The 19,253-nt window shown below is 39.8% G+C and overlaps 1 protein-coding gene across 4 annotated transcripts in view; it reads left to right on the top strand.

Annotated features, from left to right (window-relative positions):
- Positions 1-5,693: 5,693 nt before the first annotated feature.
- LOC131693664 (actin-binding LIM protein 2) overlaps positions 5,694-19,253 on the top strand; it is a 61,433-nt gene continuing 47,873 nt past the window's right edge. For 2 of the 4 annotated variants that reach the window (XM_058981697.1, XM_058981696.1), the window contains exon 1: positions 5,718-6,218. In XM_058981697.1, coding sequence (XP_058837680.1) covers positions 6,215-6,218 — 4 coding nt within the window. In that variant the 5' untranslated portion in view covers positions 5,718-6,214. Of the gene's footprint in view, positions 6,219-19,253 lie in introns of all 4 variants that reach the window. The other 2 variants (XM_058981695.1, XM_058981698.1) reach the window with 2 other exon arrangements.

Genomic DNA, 19,253 nt, shown 5'->3' with positions numbered 1-19,253 from the left:
AATCTAATGGGCCCATCATATGTAAGAGCGAGAAAATAATTAATCACCGCTAGCCGCTGCCATTGCCCTCTAGTAGTTATATTCTATTTTAATTCTAGCGATATGCATTTCAGACATTTCCAAAAAATATGAATCATCAACGTCCCATCATGAGTTCAATGTGTCTTTCGAGGTCCGATCAGGTTTCGGAATGATGCGGTGGCCGCTATTTAAATGATATGAGCAACTCAACATGAACCCACAATCAAAAAATAAACAACGTTTCAGTACTCACCGACTCATGTTTTAGATCCAGCGCTAATTGCTTTATCCTAAGTTTCTAGGCTGAAATAAATTAATCATTAATTTTAATTGAAATTATTGCATTATAATTACCATTCTTTTCCAGAGCCACTTCATGCAATTTTATTCACAACAATAAAAATGGCTGTCAAAAACATTACCTACTACTTTGTTTGAAATGGGCTACCCAAAATATAAGTACAAAGCGATGAACTTGAATTTGAGTAGACGTCATTATTCAATTCTTACCCAGCACGAAGTTCACAGCGACCAACTCAAATTATGGGTAATCGCCATGTTCAAATTTCTACCTAATTTTGGGTTGCCCATGTATAAACTTCCCAGTGAGCAAATTTAACCCAAAAAATAAGTAACTTTCATTTTCAGTGCACAGAAAACTTGCATTACCTACACGGTTAAATAAAACAACCTGCAGAATAAGTTCTTTTAACTTACTTTTGAGTTGTGCGTTGCTTTCGCACTTATTAGTGTTGTCAAAAACAGAACGAGAGATTCGACTCAGTCGAGGTCTTCCGTGGAGGTAGGTATTTTTGAGTTATTTGGGGTATACTCAAAATTAGGTAAATTCAACTTAAATTTGAATATAAAAAACCTATCAATGAGTTATAATTTTTGCAGTGGTTAAATGGAAACTACCTTCAACACGGTTTACCTAATTTTAAGTTCCCCCACGATACCACGAGATTGAGTCAAAGGAACTCAATTTTAGGTTGTTTTTCGTTTCCGTGTAGCAGTAGGTAATTTTAAATCTGTGCATCCTACTTCCTCCAACGAAAAACGAAAGAGAGGGAGTCCAAATTTACCCAAAAATAATGAGATATTCCCCAAAGCCGACTAAAATTCATCCCATTAATTTTGAGTAAAAAATCATTCCCTCTCCCTTGTTTTCCGGCAGTGAAATAAGGACAGCAAATTAAAATTACCTACTGGTAGGTAATGGATTTTAAGTGTGTACACGGAAAAATAAAACAACCCGCAGAATAAGTTCTTTTAATTTAAATTTAGATACCCGAACAGAAAGTAATATCGAAATTGATCGTAGAAACGTTGAATTTACAACGGTTTTATTTGTTAACAACAACTTTTCTTGTAACATCAATGTACTTATGGTGCAGTGCTACATGCCTCCAAAATCTACAACTGAAAAACAATGTAAATCGATGTTTTTGATTTTAGAATGTATGGGAAAAGATCCATTTTTTTATTGTTACATCCCTTAACGACCCCCCTTTTTTCCATGAAAAAATCGGGTTTACAATGAAATTGGATGTAGAAACAACAAATGTGATTATATTTCCATTGTAAATTTTCCACAATAACATTGTCTTTCGTTGTAATGTAACAATAAAAAATGCTGTAATACTGTTGTGCATTTCTATTCGGGTAGTTTTGAATCTTGCGTCGCCAATTTCTTCACTTGGATGAAAACCAGTTTTTGCTGAAAACCGGTTTTCCACTAATTGCTCCTCAGCTATATGAAAACAAGTTTTAAGCGAAAATCGGTTTTCATCCAGTGAAGATATTGGCCGTTAGTGTTGTCAACAGCCTCCTATCAAGGACGACGTATCTGTGCAGCCAGCATCACTACCATGAAAATCAAAACAATAATTTTGAATCATTTGGTTAAAAACTGTAATTAGTTACTAAATGTTAATTTCCTGGATAATATGATGTTAAAACATCCCACAAGATGCAAAACGTCGTGTGGAATGCTTGAATATCGTGTATAGTGCCGAACATAATTCTTTGTTTGGGGGTTTATAGCTGCAAGCCCCATATATGTAGGTCACTGTCAAACTCCATATGATGGTATAGGGTTGCCAGAGGGCTGGTTGTCAAAAACAAAGAGAGAGAGATTCGACTCAGTCGATGCCTTCCAGGGAATAAGGTACTTTTGAGTTGTTTGAGGTATACTCAAAATTAGATAGATTAAACTTAAATTTAGGCATATTTAACTAATGTTGAGTATAAAAACCTGTCAATGAGTTGTTGTTTTAGCCGTGGTTAAAGGGAAACTACCTTCAACACGGTTTACCTAATTTTACCATATTCCACGATACCCCGAGATTGAGTCAAAAGAGCTCAACTTTTGGTAGTTTTTCGTATCCGTGTATACGTTGTTACCGGTTATCTGGTACGGCTCTCTTAGCCCTCGAGGATTGCTTTCCGAGACCCGGAAGGGGAATCAGTCTAAACCCCAAGCTACTGGTCAGACCAACGGCAGCCGACGGGGCGGCTTTGGTCCTTGTCGCGATGGCCACTTGTTGCTAACGACGGGTTTCCTTCACCGTAGCACGCGGCGGGGCAATGCGAGAGCCTAGGTTGGGTAGCGGATGGTTACTTCAAGGTCTTGCGAATCACGACCATGAGGCGAACAGGTTTCTCCAGAGGTACTAATACCGGGTAAGTTGAGGACTCTCTGGACAGTCTATCGCGGTCCGCAGACCACCTCGTCCTTGGCGATTAGCAGATGGAAGTTGAAGCGTGATTTTTCCACCAGGATCTGCGACGACGGTCTCCTTTACTTGTTAGCCGTTCCGGCACAGGGCACTATTACGGCGAGAAGTCTCTTTGTCCGATCTTGGCTAAACTTCACAATTATCAGTGAAGTGACCGGGGCATTCAGCCTATCTAGCCGTCCTTAATATGCACTTAGCGTAAAACTCTGACTTGGTTGGTAAAATGATGCTTTCACTTCCACGGTCTAGATACAAGAGAACTACGTCTCGTTTTCTTGGCTCCAACTAGGCTTTCGATCCTCTCCTTTCAGTCATGTTCCCCAACCAACATTCGGTCCACTCGTCTAATTTTCCTCTCATCTCATCTCACTCCCCGAAAGCCACCTGTTGGGGTTTTTAATTTTGTTTCCCACTGGTTTGCATCGCCGCGAGCAAATAGGGTTCTAAAACCTCATCCCTACTCCCGCGCATACCAAAGCGTTGAAAATTGCTATTTTGCTTTCCCGCAATAATTTTGGTAAATTGTAAAGCGGCCATTACATGTTCAATATTTTTGTCAATACTTGAGAGTATTGACAAAAGTATTGCATGTGTAATGGAAGTATTGACGTATTGACGATGTGAATTTCAAATGGTATCGACGTATTGAAGCAATTTCGTCAATACTGTGTTTTGACAAAAATATTGAACGTGTAAGCACAGACTAACAGACACTCATAACACTCAAAAACAAAGCTTCACCCGCTTTAACGGTCATTTTATTTAAAATGAGTTTGTAGTTGTAGTTGGGACTGTGGCCACATTTAAAATTATGGCGCCACTGACATATGAACAAGCATATGGGGGATAGACCACTAGTGAAAAATTGTTCCCAAACCTGAGGGGTAACCCAGTGGTAAATGATTGTTTGGGACTGTGAATAAAAGGTGGAGCTAGTGTTCTGGGAAAATTGTCGGATTGATGTTTTTTACGGGAATTCCCCCATAGTGTTATGTCTGTTAGTCTGTGGTGTAAGGGCCGCTTAACACTTCATGGTTACAACGTACACGCAATCGAAAAACTACCTAAAATTGAGTTCTTTTGACTCATTCTCGGGGTATCGTGGAGAAAGGTAAAATATATAGCGTGCAGCACCTACTCGATGAATTAATCGAAACTAAAACTGCTCCAAGCCGAACTTTACCATAATTTACATACAGGGCCAATCTGAATTTTCAATAGGGCTAATCTGGTCATCAAATTAAATTTAAAATATTTCTTCAAATTTTCGGTGTACAGTCGTGATTCGCTGGTTGGACACTTTTTAACTGGGCCGCTTTTTAGTTGGACCTCCGCTAGTTGGACCATTGTCCAACTAAAAAGCATCTGAACGTCAAAATCTCGTGTCAAACTAACTTTGACAATCAATCTGACAATGTTTTGAGATGTGAACAGATGCATTTACACTGACAACATCTCCTTTGGTGAGTTTTTGACATTTGTCAGTCGGTCCAACTAGCGAATCAAATTCGTTAGTTGGACAATGCTGTGGCCCAACCAGTGAATCACGACTGTATTATCAGACCTGAAGAATACTTCCTTAATAAAAAAAATATTTTACACGAACTTTATAGTGCAACGATTCCACATATTGTTTGGATGATACCCTGAACAGGTCGTTACACACAGAAAAAAAAATATTGGTAAAAGTAAGAGTGTTCCGCTCTTAGCAAAAAATAACCAACGCCAACTATTAGGTTGAAAGTAAAACTTTTAAATTAATCAAGAATAATAATCAAAAAAAAGTTTTCCCTTTAAGCAAATGAAGAATGGTACTCAAAACAAAAGTTTTATTTTTAAACTAAGAGCATGCGTTGGTTGTTTTTTGCTTAGAGGGAAAAACTCTTATTTTTACCAACATTTTTTTTTTCTGTGGTAAGCGCTTGAATCATAAACAGTAAACCCTTATAAACAATAAGGGTTACTTGTGCGGAGTGTCCAAGTAGAAAAAATGTACGCAATCGGACGAAATAAAATTATTAGTTTTTTACTATGATCGTGTATCATGAATAATAATTATAATTATTATTCAATTATTGATCTAAAACTTCCTTTGCAATCTTCATATCAATGTTTACATTTGGTAGTTGTCGTGACCACCAGTCGATTTTCTGGCTCTCGTCTTGAGCTGCCGTCGTTCCATTGCGGGTTCCAATTTCCCAACTGTCTGTTGCAAGCTTTGCCAAGAGAATGAAATTTTTTTCGACTTTCGTTGCTAAATGAAAAGTTAGGCCATTTTCAAGAGTTCGGCTAGAGATGTTGCTCCGCAAAATGTCAAAGAGACGTCATTGTTTCGTGGTGTTTGTGTTAGTGCAACACACTCCCCACACGCAGGGATGCAATAATGTCAAATTTATCTGGCACTGCCAGAGCTTTTTGCAGCTTTCAGACAAAAGGACAAACTTCCCATTCTGCCAGATTTTTAAACACACATTTTGAAAATTTGGGGCATATTTTCTCAAATTTATCAAAAATCATTGATAAATTTTGATGACATTGACGCTGCTAAGTGAAAGATTTTACCAGACATTTTGTATAGTTCTCGACAAACATATGATTACGGCCTAAAAGCCAACTGTCAAAATCCACTTTGAATGGAAATTCCGGACAACCCGTTACATGCCAATCACAGATGTTGGTAATAAACGAAAGAGAAAAGTTTTCTCTTTCATAAACTGTTGTGAACTGTTCTCAGCTAGTAACGGTTTGTCTGGAATTTCCATTAAAAGTGGATTTTGACAGTTGGCTTTTAGGCCGTAATCATATGTTTGTCGAGAGTTGATCTGTCAGATATTCTTTGAAAAATAGTGGCAACCCTGCCCACACGAGCAGATGCCTGTGTATGTGGTTGGTGCTGTGCCCAACAGTGAAGTGCATTGGTGGCTGTGATGGACTTGAATGGATGGAAGCGATCGTGTTCGATTCGCACGTCTTCTTCAGCATTCAGTCAGCAGTCAGTTCAGTCAGGTTTCGGTCTTTTTCTTCGTTGCGTCGAGCAAGAGAAAAAAGGAATCTTCTTCAAAAGTGAAGTAAAATCATTTCGGTTCGGTGTGCTTCATAAAAGCAGTGAATGTTGTTACTTGTAATCGGATTTCTGGTGTATTAAGAGTCGTGTATAAAGGAAAAAAAGATAAGGTGGATTTTTTTTTATTTTGGAAGAGTCAGGTTCTAGAGGTTTTTCATGGATTAGGTGTAGATTTTCGAAGGATGATGAGAATTATTTTCGTAGATAAAAAAGTGATTTTTGGTGCAAAGTATAACTAAGTGGTTAATGAAGTGAGTTATATTATTCTTTACCATTCGCTGCTTTTCCTAGTAAAGCGAAACGGGAGACAGATTTGCTGAAAAAATCGAAGTGAAAATCGGCGAATACCTGGCAACAACAGGAAAAGTAGCTTGATCCAGTAGCCAAAATGGGTGAGTGAAAATCGGTTCTCTTCGAACTGCTGTGCAAAATGGAATGGGCCGAGCAGAGGTACGGCCTAGGAAAAGCCGGCCGTTTCGGAAAAATTCAAGATGTCGAACTTTTCTCTATGCGTGGGGTTAGCAAAAATGCAAACAAGACATGGCAATATTTTCATTGCGTGAACGAATTTCTTATTGGAAGGTTTGAAATGTTATGACGGGCGCCAGGATCAGGATACTACGAAAAAAAAGCTTAACTTTTCCGACGAAAATGGTTCGATATGACACGAAAAATGCAGCCAAATATTTCTGGTGGATGTTTTTACTCGTCTTCTTTTGGGCGTTGTCTGCCCCGTGCCTGGTCCGTGTTTCTAATTTTATAAATAAATATAATAAAGCGCCCGTCGAGTTGAAAGGGGGAGGGAGGAAGATGACAAATGCCCGAGTGGGTGGTAACGGTGGTCGCCGGACGGGGCGAATAGGAAACAGCCAATTGGCGGTAAGAAGATGAAGCAGCCAGCAGTGAGCGATTTTTTTCCAGTTTTCTTTTGCCGATTGTTTGCGGCCTTTTGTACCGCAAAATAGAGTGAATGAGTGCTGATGGAACTCTTCTGGAAGGACCGTTAACTTTTATTTTTTGTTCGTCTCTCCGAGTCAGCTCTGTCGGGGCTTCGACCTACACATTGCTGTGATGTATGTTGGTGAGGTTATTACCGTCGACCTGGCTGGCTAATCTTATCTTGCTCGTACCAACTTTGAGCCGGCGGATGTACCAGGAATGTTTGATCGAAAAACCAGCGACATTAGCATGGATAATACGAAGGTATTGTTATATAGATTGCATTTGTCTATGACACTTCGTCCTGTGACCTCTAAACCGAATCAGATTCAAACACTAGCTGATATCCAATCATTCATTATCCGAAGGTTTACGAATCGTATTGTCAATCTAAAAAAACATGGTTATCGTCTTAAGCATCGAATCTGTAAATATGCAATGCTGCTTACGAATTATCCTAGAAAACGAACCTTGAACGGGAAATGTATTTGTATGGACTGCCAAAACAATCCAAACGAAACCTGAACTACGATTATCGAAGGTACGATACGCCAGCAAGTGGGTAATCATTTCATGCGTTCGTTTTTGGCAAAAGAGGAAGTTATAACATTTTTATCGATGCGTTTCCTTCCTTCTTGACGGAAAAGATAGCGGAAAGAGTAGAGCAAAAAATAAAGACTGCCAAAACCGGACGAAGTTCACGGACCGGCTCGTCGATAAGTGGTTGTAAGAAGCATTATGTTACCTACGGTTGTTGTTGACGGTGCATCGGTAGAAAAGCTAACGGCTGTTTTTATTCATTCTCGAACAGTTTGCTTCCTAGAGTTACTTACAGGTTCAGGGTAAATGCCAAACCACGGTTTCGGTTTTTATTCGGACAACAAATATATCAAGCTGATGCGTACATATAATCGAGATCAACGCAAATTAAACTTATATTCGAATCAGATAACGAGAAGGACGATCAACAAAGGATCCTGCGACAAATAATGCTTAAATTCCGGAAATACAACAAGCGGGCTCACCATCAGTTTGTCGGTTTTCAGGCAGCGTACGATTTAGTGAAACCAAACGAACTGCGACACAATGCTTGAATATGGCTTTTCGACAAAACTGATTAAGATGATTCGCATGAAACTGGACCAATTGTTTGTCAAAATAGCCGTAAAAGACATCCAAGTCGTTTGTGACGATAGATGGATTGGATGCAAAGGAAAGGACGTATCAACACACATGCTTCTTGGCTTCGTGGACCAAACCAAATATACATGTTAATCTGCCGATTTTTTCATTCAAATTTTGGAGCTAATTTCAAAATGTTTTATTCTCTATTATTTCTACCTACACACCACATCTGCGTAGTCATTTTATCTAGTAATTTAGTGAAAGTGCAAACCGTGCACATACACAAGTTTTAGAGAGCAGCGTAAAAATCAAAACAGGGGGAAGTGAGCTTGCGGATGCGCAAATTGGTAAATGTGAAGGGGGAAAGGCGAAACGTGACGGTCTACCCATTAACGGGAAGTATTTTGTGAGATTGCCAGGAAAATGCGATCACCATCATCAAAATAACAGCCGATTGTTAAGATTGAGATCAGCGGGAAGCAAATTGTACGAAACTAAACAACATCGTATGAAATAGGCGCATACATACCTGAACATTGTTACTATCGCTAGGAATCACAATAACGCATTCAGAGCTATGTAGTAAAGGTCGGTGAAAACAAGAAAGACCTGATTTTTGAATGTTCTCTTCGTCGTATCTTCTTGAACGGGTAAAATATGACGGCATAATTTGGTAGCTTTTGAACCGGTTGTTGATTGGATGGCCGAGACAACCTGACGGTCGACCCGATTTAGCTATCTGCCTACAATTACTAATTGTGGCTGGTTGGTAATGAATGCCTTCCTGTGCGGTTTGCCGGTGTACTTGAAATAATGCACGCGAAGTCATAGCGAAAAGACAGACTGAAAGACACTTTCGAATAGTAACAATAGATCGCAAATTTGAATAACGTAATGTACCAAGACAGTCACCGACATAACCATTCGGTTACGGGTGCGCTTTTCGTATATTTTGTATTTTTATAAGTTTTTGGCAGTTCATCACAATAATATTTTTACCATTTTCTTGTGTTAACAATTTTTTTTAACGACCTATTGAGTCAATTTGTCAACTCTGGTTACGGCATTTAATCAGCAAGGGACTGGAAGGTGTAGAATAGTTTTCAATATTAAGAGCCATAGTGCTCAAGGGAGAGCAAGGAGTTGAAGGGAGAAAGTTTAGAAAAGCTTGGAAGGGTCATTTGAGCAAACTTGTAGTTTACCGGCGACTTAACCCTTTGTCTTCTACCGTAGGAGTCAAGGTCTTTTGGCATTAAAAATACGAAACACCTGAGTCAACGGCATGTCCCGACAAGCGTAAAGTAACTTGTTACTTCATGCTGTCGGAACCGACACGCCGTTAGTCGGTTCCGACAGTATGAAGTAAAGGTTTACTTTACGCTAGAAGAGAGTTAGTTCGCCCGTATCTCTAGGTTTCCCGGTTATGTCGCCATGGATTGTTGTCTAGTGGAAATGAGCATCGGTTTTGTGGGTCTCATTGCTGGTATGGACATAGGCTGCTATGATCAAGGCGAGGGACTTCCGGACGCTATCGATCCATTATCGCGCGAACACGGGTGCTGGTAGGTTTACTCTTGATAACGCGTTTGAACTCTGGAAGTGCTAAAACGTTCACATAATCACCATGTTTTTTTCATGTTTGGGAGATCGCGGGCTTAGGCGTTTGTGGATAATCGCGAAAGGCTCGAGCATCTGTTAACGCGTTTGATCGTGAAGGTTGTTTGTATGTTACGTATGCTAGCGTGAGTATGAATTCGGTTTTATAGTCGTGTAGTCGTTCGCATATTCACGTGTGTTTTTGAATGATCACGTGGACCATAAATCTGATACTTAATTTTTAGTGCATGGTTCAGATGCTAGAAGAGAGTAAGTTTCCCCATATCACTAGAGTTCCAGGTCATGTCTAGTAGATATGAGCGACATTTTTTTTGATTAGTCTACCGGAAGGCGTGAGTCTAGGCTGCTAAAATCGAGGGTAGGGACTTTCGGACGTGACCAATACATGATTGCGCAAACACGGACGTTCTTGGGTTCATTCTTGAGCCCGCGTTTGTAAATTTAAAGGGTTAAAACGATCACTTTATTACCGGTATGTTTCAATGTTGACGAGATCGCGGACATAAGTATGTGTAGATAATCGTAGCTACATGTTCACGTTTGTGACCGGTTTGAATTATCACCAATCCCACAAGCGTGTGTACGTTTGAAATAAGAGAGAATGTGAGCGTATATGAGAGTATATGCAATTGACTGCGTTAGCGAGTGTTGATATGAATTCAATTTAAGAAATAGCAAGAAAAAAACGTGAACAATTTAAGAAATAGCAAGAAAAGATAACATGCCGAATTGACCGAGATTATTTCTGGTATGCATGAGTACTAGAAAGGCAAGCTACTACAAGTACCAAAAACAAATTAATAAAGTAGAAGAAAACAACACTCCTAGGATATTAAAAAAAATTGTCGGGCTATGCTAACCGGGAATGTATGATTTGCGTGCGTAAATTAATCGAGACTTCCCGAATTAACCAAATTGAATGCTGTAATTGAACACCGGAAAAAAATGACCAACGAATCATAGGAAGGATCAAATTGCGCGCGATACAATCAATTACCCTCTTTCCCATTATATGTGCCAGTTCTACAGCAATTCGATAATGCAACTGTTATAAAAATAATCCGATGAATGGACAATGGAGAGCGGACCAAATCAAACGTACCGCCTACACCTACTCGCAACTCCATTGACATACGACTACGACATAACAATTGTACATTAATATAAGCATGAGCATGATGACCGTACAATTCGTAACTATCCATTTTCAATATTCACGTTTCGAGAGTTCTATACTTTGAAATGCCAATAACGGCACCGGCCACGTCATCGGGGAAGGAAAGGAATGTTAGTGTAACAAACGTTGTTATATCTCCGCATCTCCGTTTGCCACGAGAAGTTTTTGGTAGTAGAATGGAGTATAGAAGAACACAAATCAGGTTTCACCTTGATAAGTGATGCAACTCTCAGATATGTTATCGTGTGTTTATTGCTCTGGGAAGCTGGCTGCTGAGAATTTGTTAGATTTATCGTTTGTTGAATTAATATGGGAAAGCTCGGTTTGGGAAAAGGCAACATAACATAAGCAACAAACCCTATGCCTATGTTTCTTATGTTTCATTAAATCTAACAGCATGTGAACAATTTTTTTATTTCTTGTTTAGAGTCCGACGAAACAAGACATTCCAAGAACAATTCAATGTAAAGAAAAGCGAATATCTTTACTGTCTCGAGACAATTATCGAAATAGATATGCTAATTATTATGTAATTCAATATTTCGTTATATAACTATTATTTATTGTGTATTAGATTTACTATTATTATTATAAGAAATGAAGTGACAATTATGCATTGGTTTCTTTCTCCGCGATAGTTTGAATTGTCGATTCTTATAGCGTTCAGGTTTGGAAACTGACTCAGTTTCGCTTCGATCGGGTGAGATCTGTGGTCACATGCTGACTACCGCCTCTATCAAATCAGTGGTACATCTATAAACAAGCATTATCTGTCAAATTGTCTCCGGGCCGGCTGCAAACCAACGAATGAATGACAAGGCACACAACAAATCCATTCAGCACGGCGGTCATACGTTGAATTGCGTTCCTCCTTCAAACTCACGCGAGGATGTCATTTTTTCTGAGCTCTGCTCTCGTGACACTTGTAGAGCACGCATGGCCTCTAGTAAAATCAAGTGTCGGACTAACATTGCTTCCCTTTATTGTTGCGATCTACGTTCCGCCCTGCCAGCACTGATAACGATCAATAAACAACTTGGAATTACCAGGAGTTGTATGATTTGTTACTCCTAGGCGTTATTATCTATTGATTATCAGTGCAATTTCAGCTTATCCCAATCAATAATGGAGTAGCAACCAGGGGTGGTATTACTTTGTATGACGGGCATACTAGCATAAGGTCAAACTCAAGGTTGATTTTTCTAAGCAAAAATCATTTGTCTTTAACTGCTTATAGATTAACAACCGATACATTTAATGATTTTTTTTTATCTTCCTTCCAAATTTAATTTTTGACGTAATTTCTGTCAACCTAGGAAGCAATCGATCTTCACTGTTTCGAAAATTGCTTAGTTATTTTTATTATTTATTAAGACTAACCAGTATCATTCGCCTTTTTTAAAATTATTTTGAATTTCAAAGATGAAGATTCTAATTCATGAAAGATAAAAAATAATCGAGTGTTATCGTTGCCCTCCATCCTGGGCGAACTGTTTTCCGCTTCTTGTGTTGATTTTCCTTCTCAGTGGTGAGCAATGGCCAGGTCAATCCGCTGTTGCTTGTTAATTACTCCCTCTACTTTCTCCCTTGCTCGTGTTTGTGTCCATATCATCGTCGCTAGAGCAGCATTGATTGTTTGTTTTCTTTAGCGGTTTCGATGCATGGCTTACTGCAGTGTGCTATCTGGCTGCAGAATTAGCATGTGGGCGTCTGCCCAGGGTATGCGCATAGCGTTCTTTAGATGTAGTAAACACCTTGAGATGATCTTCCCTTGAAAGTCAAGTAGGAAGTTATGGGTTAGTTCAGCCTCATTCACTCCATCCGAACTCCGATTAGAATGCCAGGTAATTCCACTTCCCCATACTTCGACATGAGTCTTTCAATGTAACCCGTACTAGTGCACTGTGCCAAATCGTGCAATCGATTCTCCGTCACATCATTGTTCATATACACGGGGATTTTGGTTTTGACATTTTCGTATTCGACGCCGTGTTGCATGTTGTTCTTTGCTACCAAGCGGCTAAGGATATGAACCTTATTACTACTACATGCCTCGTATGATGGAACTGTATGTATGACATTTCTGTAAACACAAGGTGAAACCTTTGTCAACTGTTCCGTCTCGCGTACTGTAGGTCTAAGGCATGTTTGCAAAAAATCAATCGCGATTGATTGCTCCCGTAATAGGAGAAATTTATTTTGTGATTTACGCATTTCGCTCGCATTTAGGTGCAACGGGACTTTGCTGTGCCTATAAGTTACATGTACGCGCTAGAGCGGAGTGGTGCGGGTAGTATTTTTTTGTAGTATTCTTTGTTTCAGCAAGAATTAAAAATCACTTTTTTGCGAATTTTTTAGAACTTTGGGTGAAGTGAATTGACCAAAACTGTTGTGTATTATAATGTATTATTTCAAATAACATTCTGTAATATCGGCAAGCGACTCGGCGACGAAGCTTTTTGTAGAATGTCTCTGGAAAAACACGATTTGCGGTGTTTATTGCCATTCAAAAACTACTTAACCGATTTCTTTCAAATTTTGCATACACATTCTATGCAAAAAATAACTAACACTTACGTTGAGTTTTAGAGATGATTTTTCAATTGATAGTGCTTTTTATTCATTTGAAATAAAAATTGCTATCTTTCACGAAAAACTCCACTATTTTATGAGTAAAAAACCCCTTAATCGAAAAATTAAAAAAAGTTCAACGTAGAGGTTGCTCATATTAATTAGACAACACGTGTTCCATGGCGACATGGCCGGGAACTCTAGTGATATGTGGTAACTCACTCTCTGTCAGAATGTGAATTGTGCACCGAAAACTAAATATCAGAATGACGGTTCGCGTGACCATCCAAGAATGCACGCGAAGTCACGTTCACGCAAGAACACGCGACAAACACGTTAACATACCAACGCTTAAGCCCTTCGCGATCAACAACGCACCCCTACGCCTGCGATCGCGCAAATTGGTTACACCCCGGCAATAAAAGGTGAAAGTTTTAGCACTTACGAAGTTTCAAACGCGATCGCAAACGCGAACCTTCGGAATCATTACCCTCCGTCCTAGCAATCTAGGTCCATACATTCAATTAGACCAATCAAAAAAACAGATCCACTACACACTAAATTTTTGGGATGAAAATTCAACAGGTAAAAGTGCTGAAGGCTCGGCAACTTAATTTCAATCATTTGAAAGATTCTTTTTGCTGAAAACTCTGCAATTTAGTTTTCAATCACAACCACCGACTTTTCAGTAACCCAGCCAAGTCTACTGAAAATTCGGTCACTGAGCTGTCATTTTGACAAATCAATTGCTGGGGTTTCAGCAGGGGGAGTCTCAAATGGTTGATATTGGATTGCCGAGGTTTCAGCATGTTGATTTGCAGGGTTTACATCGCAGAATTTTGGCATGTTGACAACACCTTCCATGGCACTTTCTTCTAGCATCTGAGCCGTACATCAAAAATGAAGTATTAGATTCACGGTCCGCATGTGATCATACAAGAACACACGAGAATATGCGAAAGGCACACGGTTATAAAATAGAATTTATACACGCGAAGTTATATATGCATTAGCACACGCGACATTCAAACGCACACGCGACATTCAAACGCACACGCGACATTCAAACGCACACGCGATTGAACACGTAAACGTACAAATGCTCGAACCCTTCGCGATGATACGCGCCATTGCGAAGTCTCTACACCCGCACATATCTGAGCCGTACAATGAATATCACATTTAGGGTCACGGCCCGCTGAAATTGGCCTAAAACAGTGTGTTAGTGGGTGACATTGCCTGTCTCGTCTGCAGTGTGTGATACGGGGAGTCATTCTACAGCTCCAGTAGGACAACACTCGAAAAAAAATTCGGTAATGTAAAGAAATTTTACCACAAATTTCTTCTTCAAAGCTAGTAAACGTTTACTATCCACCAACAAAGCTATGACTATATTACCCAGGCAGAAAAAGAAATTTTTTCTTCTTGCATTTTATACAAGGAGGAATCTTGCGATGGTTGCACATTATCTTTATCTGACCAATCCCTGACCTGGAATCGGTCAGACAAAGATAATGTGACACTATAATGAGACTAATGTTTATCACGGGAGCACAGTACCGAGTCTTTGCCTTTACAAAACAACGCACACCTCAGGCCAAATATTTCGACGATTTCGTTTCGTCTGATTCATTTACCTACGCACATGCCTAGAATATGAATCATTCGCACTCTGATAAACTTGAAACGTTTCAAATTTCAGTGGCAAATCGAATCTGTTTCTGTTTTCGCTTGAAATGTGCTAATCTATTTTTCCCCTTGTTTTTATTTGTGGTACTGTTTCGACTGATTGCAAAAGGTCTAACGTTGCGCTTGGTGAAGCTGCAAAGCTAAGTTTTTATTCCACAGTGATCGGTTCGGTCACACTTTTCGCTATTCATTTTCATTTAACGATCGACACGCCAACAAAGTATACAGTGTGCATTTTTTTGCTATAGGTGCTGTGTTCGGTCAATATTAGCAAACAAGATTACCACCCTCGGAAGCACATAGGGGAGTTGACCGATATTTCGTCCTGGGGTTATACATCTATGTTTACTTGTTTCTTTTTAAGATTATTAAACCTTACATTCAATCAATGCAAAACTTGACTTGAAACTGTTTGACAGAACTGTTTCTCCGTTTCACGTTGTAATTTGATTGCTGAAAAAAGTAGAGGAGTAACACTCACAGATTCCGATTAGTTGTGCATCGCTTACAGAGAACTGAAGGTCGTGGGTAAAACTACTAAACATTCATCATATTTACGGATTCTGTGATTGGCTAAAACCCGTCATGCGAACTTTTTTGGCAGATTTCCAATCTATTTACTACATTGGGGATGATCGAAGTCCTAAGTCAGCCCTAAGTGCAAAGATTGAATCTTTTTCTCTTTTTCTTTTAAATTATGTCGTAGGATTTATATCATTTCCTATATTGAATATTTATATATTACTCGTAAAGCTCCGGCGTGCCTTACTAGACAATAAAAATACACCAGAAAATAAATGTCTACGTGTACAGCAGAGGAAACAAACATAATTGGCAAGTTTGTAATCAATCGGATGAACAATTTCGGAACCTATTGAACATTTAACACAAACTGAATTACTTTACACCTTGTACCCCAATAAATAATAATCAATTCAGAAACCCGTGCCTAGTGATCTTTTCCGGTGGACGAGCTTCCACAACCAAAGAGGACCGTGATAAAAACATTCAAACAAATGTCCTCTCCCGGCACTCTCTACCCGTGCCGATGATGTTCTTGGCTATGTGTACACTCCCTCTTGCCGCGCTGCTGCTCACTTGCTTGCTTATGTGGCGATGATGTCATTGGGTTATTATTTGATTTGATTGCATCACTGTTGTTTGAGAATCGCGCCGTCGACCGACGATGTGGCAGCCACCGATGGCGGCACCGGTTCACACGAGCTCTCTGCCTCATATGGCAACAAAGCCGAAGCAGATAGCGGTACACAGAAAACCCGTGATCGCCTTTACTGATATATGTACTACTATACCTACCTACTTCCCCGCGCACTGGAGCTGTCGCTTGTTTTGTGCAGTCATTCTCGAAATCTGCTATGCTAGATTGCGTCGAAGAGAGAATTTCACGAAAGCGAAAGTTATTCATTTCACCCTCGTCACCACGTCAGGCAGCCTTATATTTTCGCTCCCCACGTTTATTTTATATGATACGGCTAAAGCTGAAATGGATCAAGAATTATATGCTCTAATTTCGTCGAACCGCCGTGCTGCCGTTAAACCGTCGGGCCGGACTGGCTATGTCCAAATGTGAAAACGCACCGTCGTTGACAGCGAAGCAAGAAAAACCAAAAAAAAACGTGAGTTTTGTTGCCCCAAATGGCGTGTTGCTGTCAAGTGGAATTCCTATCTTTGTGATGGGTAGCATGTTATCACTACCACTATTGGAAGCTGTGGTGTGGTACTTTAATTTTGCACCTCCGATAGTGATGAGAAAACCTGCTAGATCTGTTGAAGCTATTCCATTTATTATCTACTGTATTGAATGTTGTCCGATGATAAACTGAACAATGTTGCTTGCCGAGTCAAAACAGACAATGTCAGAAGTCGCGGAATAAATTGGCAATTGATGTTTACTGGGTGATGATGAGGCACGCGGTGGAATGTGGGTTCACGGTTCGCGGCGATGAGTTGGAATTTTAATAGATTTTCTTCACTGCGATGATCTCCAGCTGCTGGTTGAAGTTAATTTAATTTATAGGTCATTTGTTTATTGAAAGATGACGTTGATTCGATATGGTTCGTGGCTCGACTGAACACAGCGCTTTTTTGAAACAGAATATGCCCTACTCTACTATACTGGAATAGGGTGTTATTAGCCACGAAATTGAATAATTACTTCGACCGTTTGTAAGTTTACTATAAGCGGATGGATTTTCCACATTTGAGCATTTGTGGTATCATAATAACATAACTGCATACAAATTCTATTGAGATCACTGACTTGCTCTCCATACTAGTTCTGAAAAGCTGGTAATGTTTTCTGAAGATGATACTACATTTTGGAATCTCAGGAGTAGCGAAACTTGATCCGAGCTCAATGCAGTACGAACCAACCCACAGCCCTTATAAGCTGGCTACAGATTTTGACAGATAACCCAAAGCAAAAAAAAACAATACCTAAAACTCACTTATGAATATTTTCTATTTGAGCTCTATAAAATTCAGGAAAATAAGCCCAAAACCCACACCATGTCTCGAAAATGTTCTCGTAGATAAAAACAAATACATTCATTTAAATCTAATGTAAACAGCTGTGCGAGATAATGCTGAGCTACCTACCAGCTTGATCAATCAATCGACCCGCCAACTTGGACCATAATTGATCAGAGTTAATCAGTATGGTTGTGCTTTTCTCACAGTAGATTCCGATTGGCTAGTTATCTCCGCATCAATGAACGATAAATTTGATTACTTGTGTGACGCTGCTATGGGTAGCGATGATTAAAATGTAATGCCTTCGTTACACAACACTGCCCTCAAGAGAAGTTCAGATCGAATGACACGCAGTACAGTGCCTCATCCAGGTGATATGTCAGTGTAGTCTAATTTGTGAGAAGGGCCAACAAATTATTATTACCTATGATTATAAATAGTTATAAAGTTACAATAGAAGTTTTCAACGTAGATATTATTTTTTCGAGAATTGTCCTACTGGAGCTGTAGAGCTGGTTTCTCGAAAGCGCTCCCCGTCAGAATCACTCACTACAATTGCAGACGAGACGGGAAATATCACCCACTAAAACACTGCTTAAGGTCTGTGGTGTACCCTTGCCGCGAAACTGGCAGCACGGAACGATACATACAGGGACAGAGACAAATGAATCAGCATTCAGAAATAAACAATCATATAAGTTTTCGTTTCCGAAAATCTTCCGTCCGAAACTTATCGATCCCGTAATTGGTGACCCGACGGTCCCTCGCGAACCATAATTCGACCCGGAAACGACGCGTAACGAAAAACAGCAGTTACGATGCAGAACGACCAGCAAGAGGCGCCTGCAAATCCTCCGGCGGCTGCTGCCGTAGCAGTCAAGTTGCCAGATTTTTGGAAATCGGATCCAAGCATGTGGTTCGCCCAGGCCGAATCTCAGTTTTCCCTTGCCTTCAGTACAAACTGAATGTGACAAAATTCCATCATATTGTCACTAAACTCGGTCAGTCGGTAATTTGCGACTTGATCAAAGCTCCGCCAGCAGAAGATAACTATGATGCGGTCAGAATGCGTCTAATCCCACGATTCGAGTTGACTGCACAGTCGAAACTGGAAAAAATGCTGGGTTCGTGCGATCTAGGCGATCTCCGACCTACGCAGCATCTTGTAAAAAAGAAAAAACTATCTTGCGGACTCAAAGTCTACGAAGCACTGCTGAAAATGCTCTTCTTGCAGAGGCTCCCCGCAAACATTCGACCAGTTTTCAGCATTAACGACGGCAGCCTATTAAAATCAACAGAAATCGGTGACAAGATGATGGATCTCGTTCCACACGACGCCGTAGTAAAAGCTCCCGAAAACAATAACACAATACTTCATCAGATTGCCGCATTGACTGCCGAAATTCGTCGACTGAAGGCACGCCCAGAGGAAAATCGGACGCGCTCAGCGTCTTGCAACCGGAACAACGAAGCCATCTGTTGGTTTCACCGTAAATACGGAAATCACGCCGAACGGTGCCGTAGCCCATGCCAGTTCCGAAAGTCAAAAACCTATTTTAATCCACCTAGCGGTGCAATTGTGCCTTTCTCAATCATTGAATCACGAGAATGTGTGCGTTGTTTATATTCATTAAAAACTTTTAAATGCATATATTACATTTTATTATTATACATCACATGACAACTATATACAGGAAAATAAATCATTATTCGAGTTCTAAAATTTTGAAAAAGAAAAAACAGCCACGGTAATATTGAACTGAAAAAAGGTGCGAAATCGGCAGTCTCAAAAAGTCGATTTTTATAAAAAAAAAAT

Source organism: Topomyia yanbarensis, chromosome 3 (genome assembly GCF_030247195.1).
Source record: "Topomyia yanbarensis strain Yona2022 chromosome 3, ASM3024719v1, whole genome shotgun sequence".
NCBI classification, from domain to species: domain Eukaryota; kingdom Metazoa; phylum Arthropoda; class Insecta; order Diptera; family Culicidae; genus Topomyia; species Topomyia yanbarensis.
This window is presented reverse-complemented; position numbering and strand designations above follow the sequence as displayed.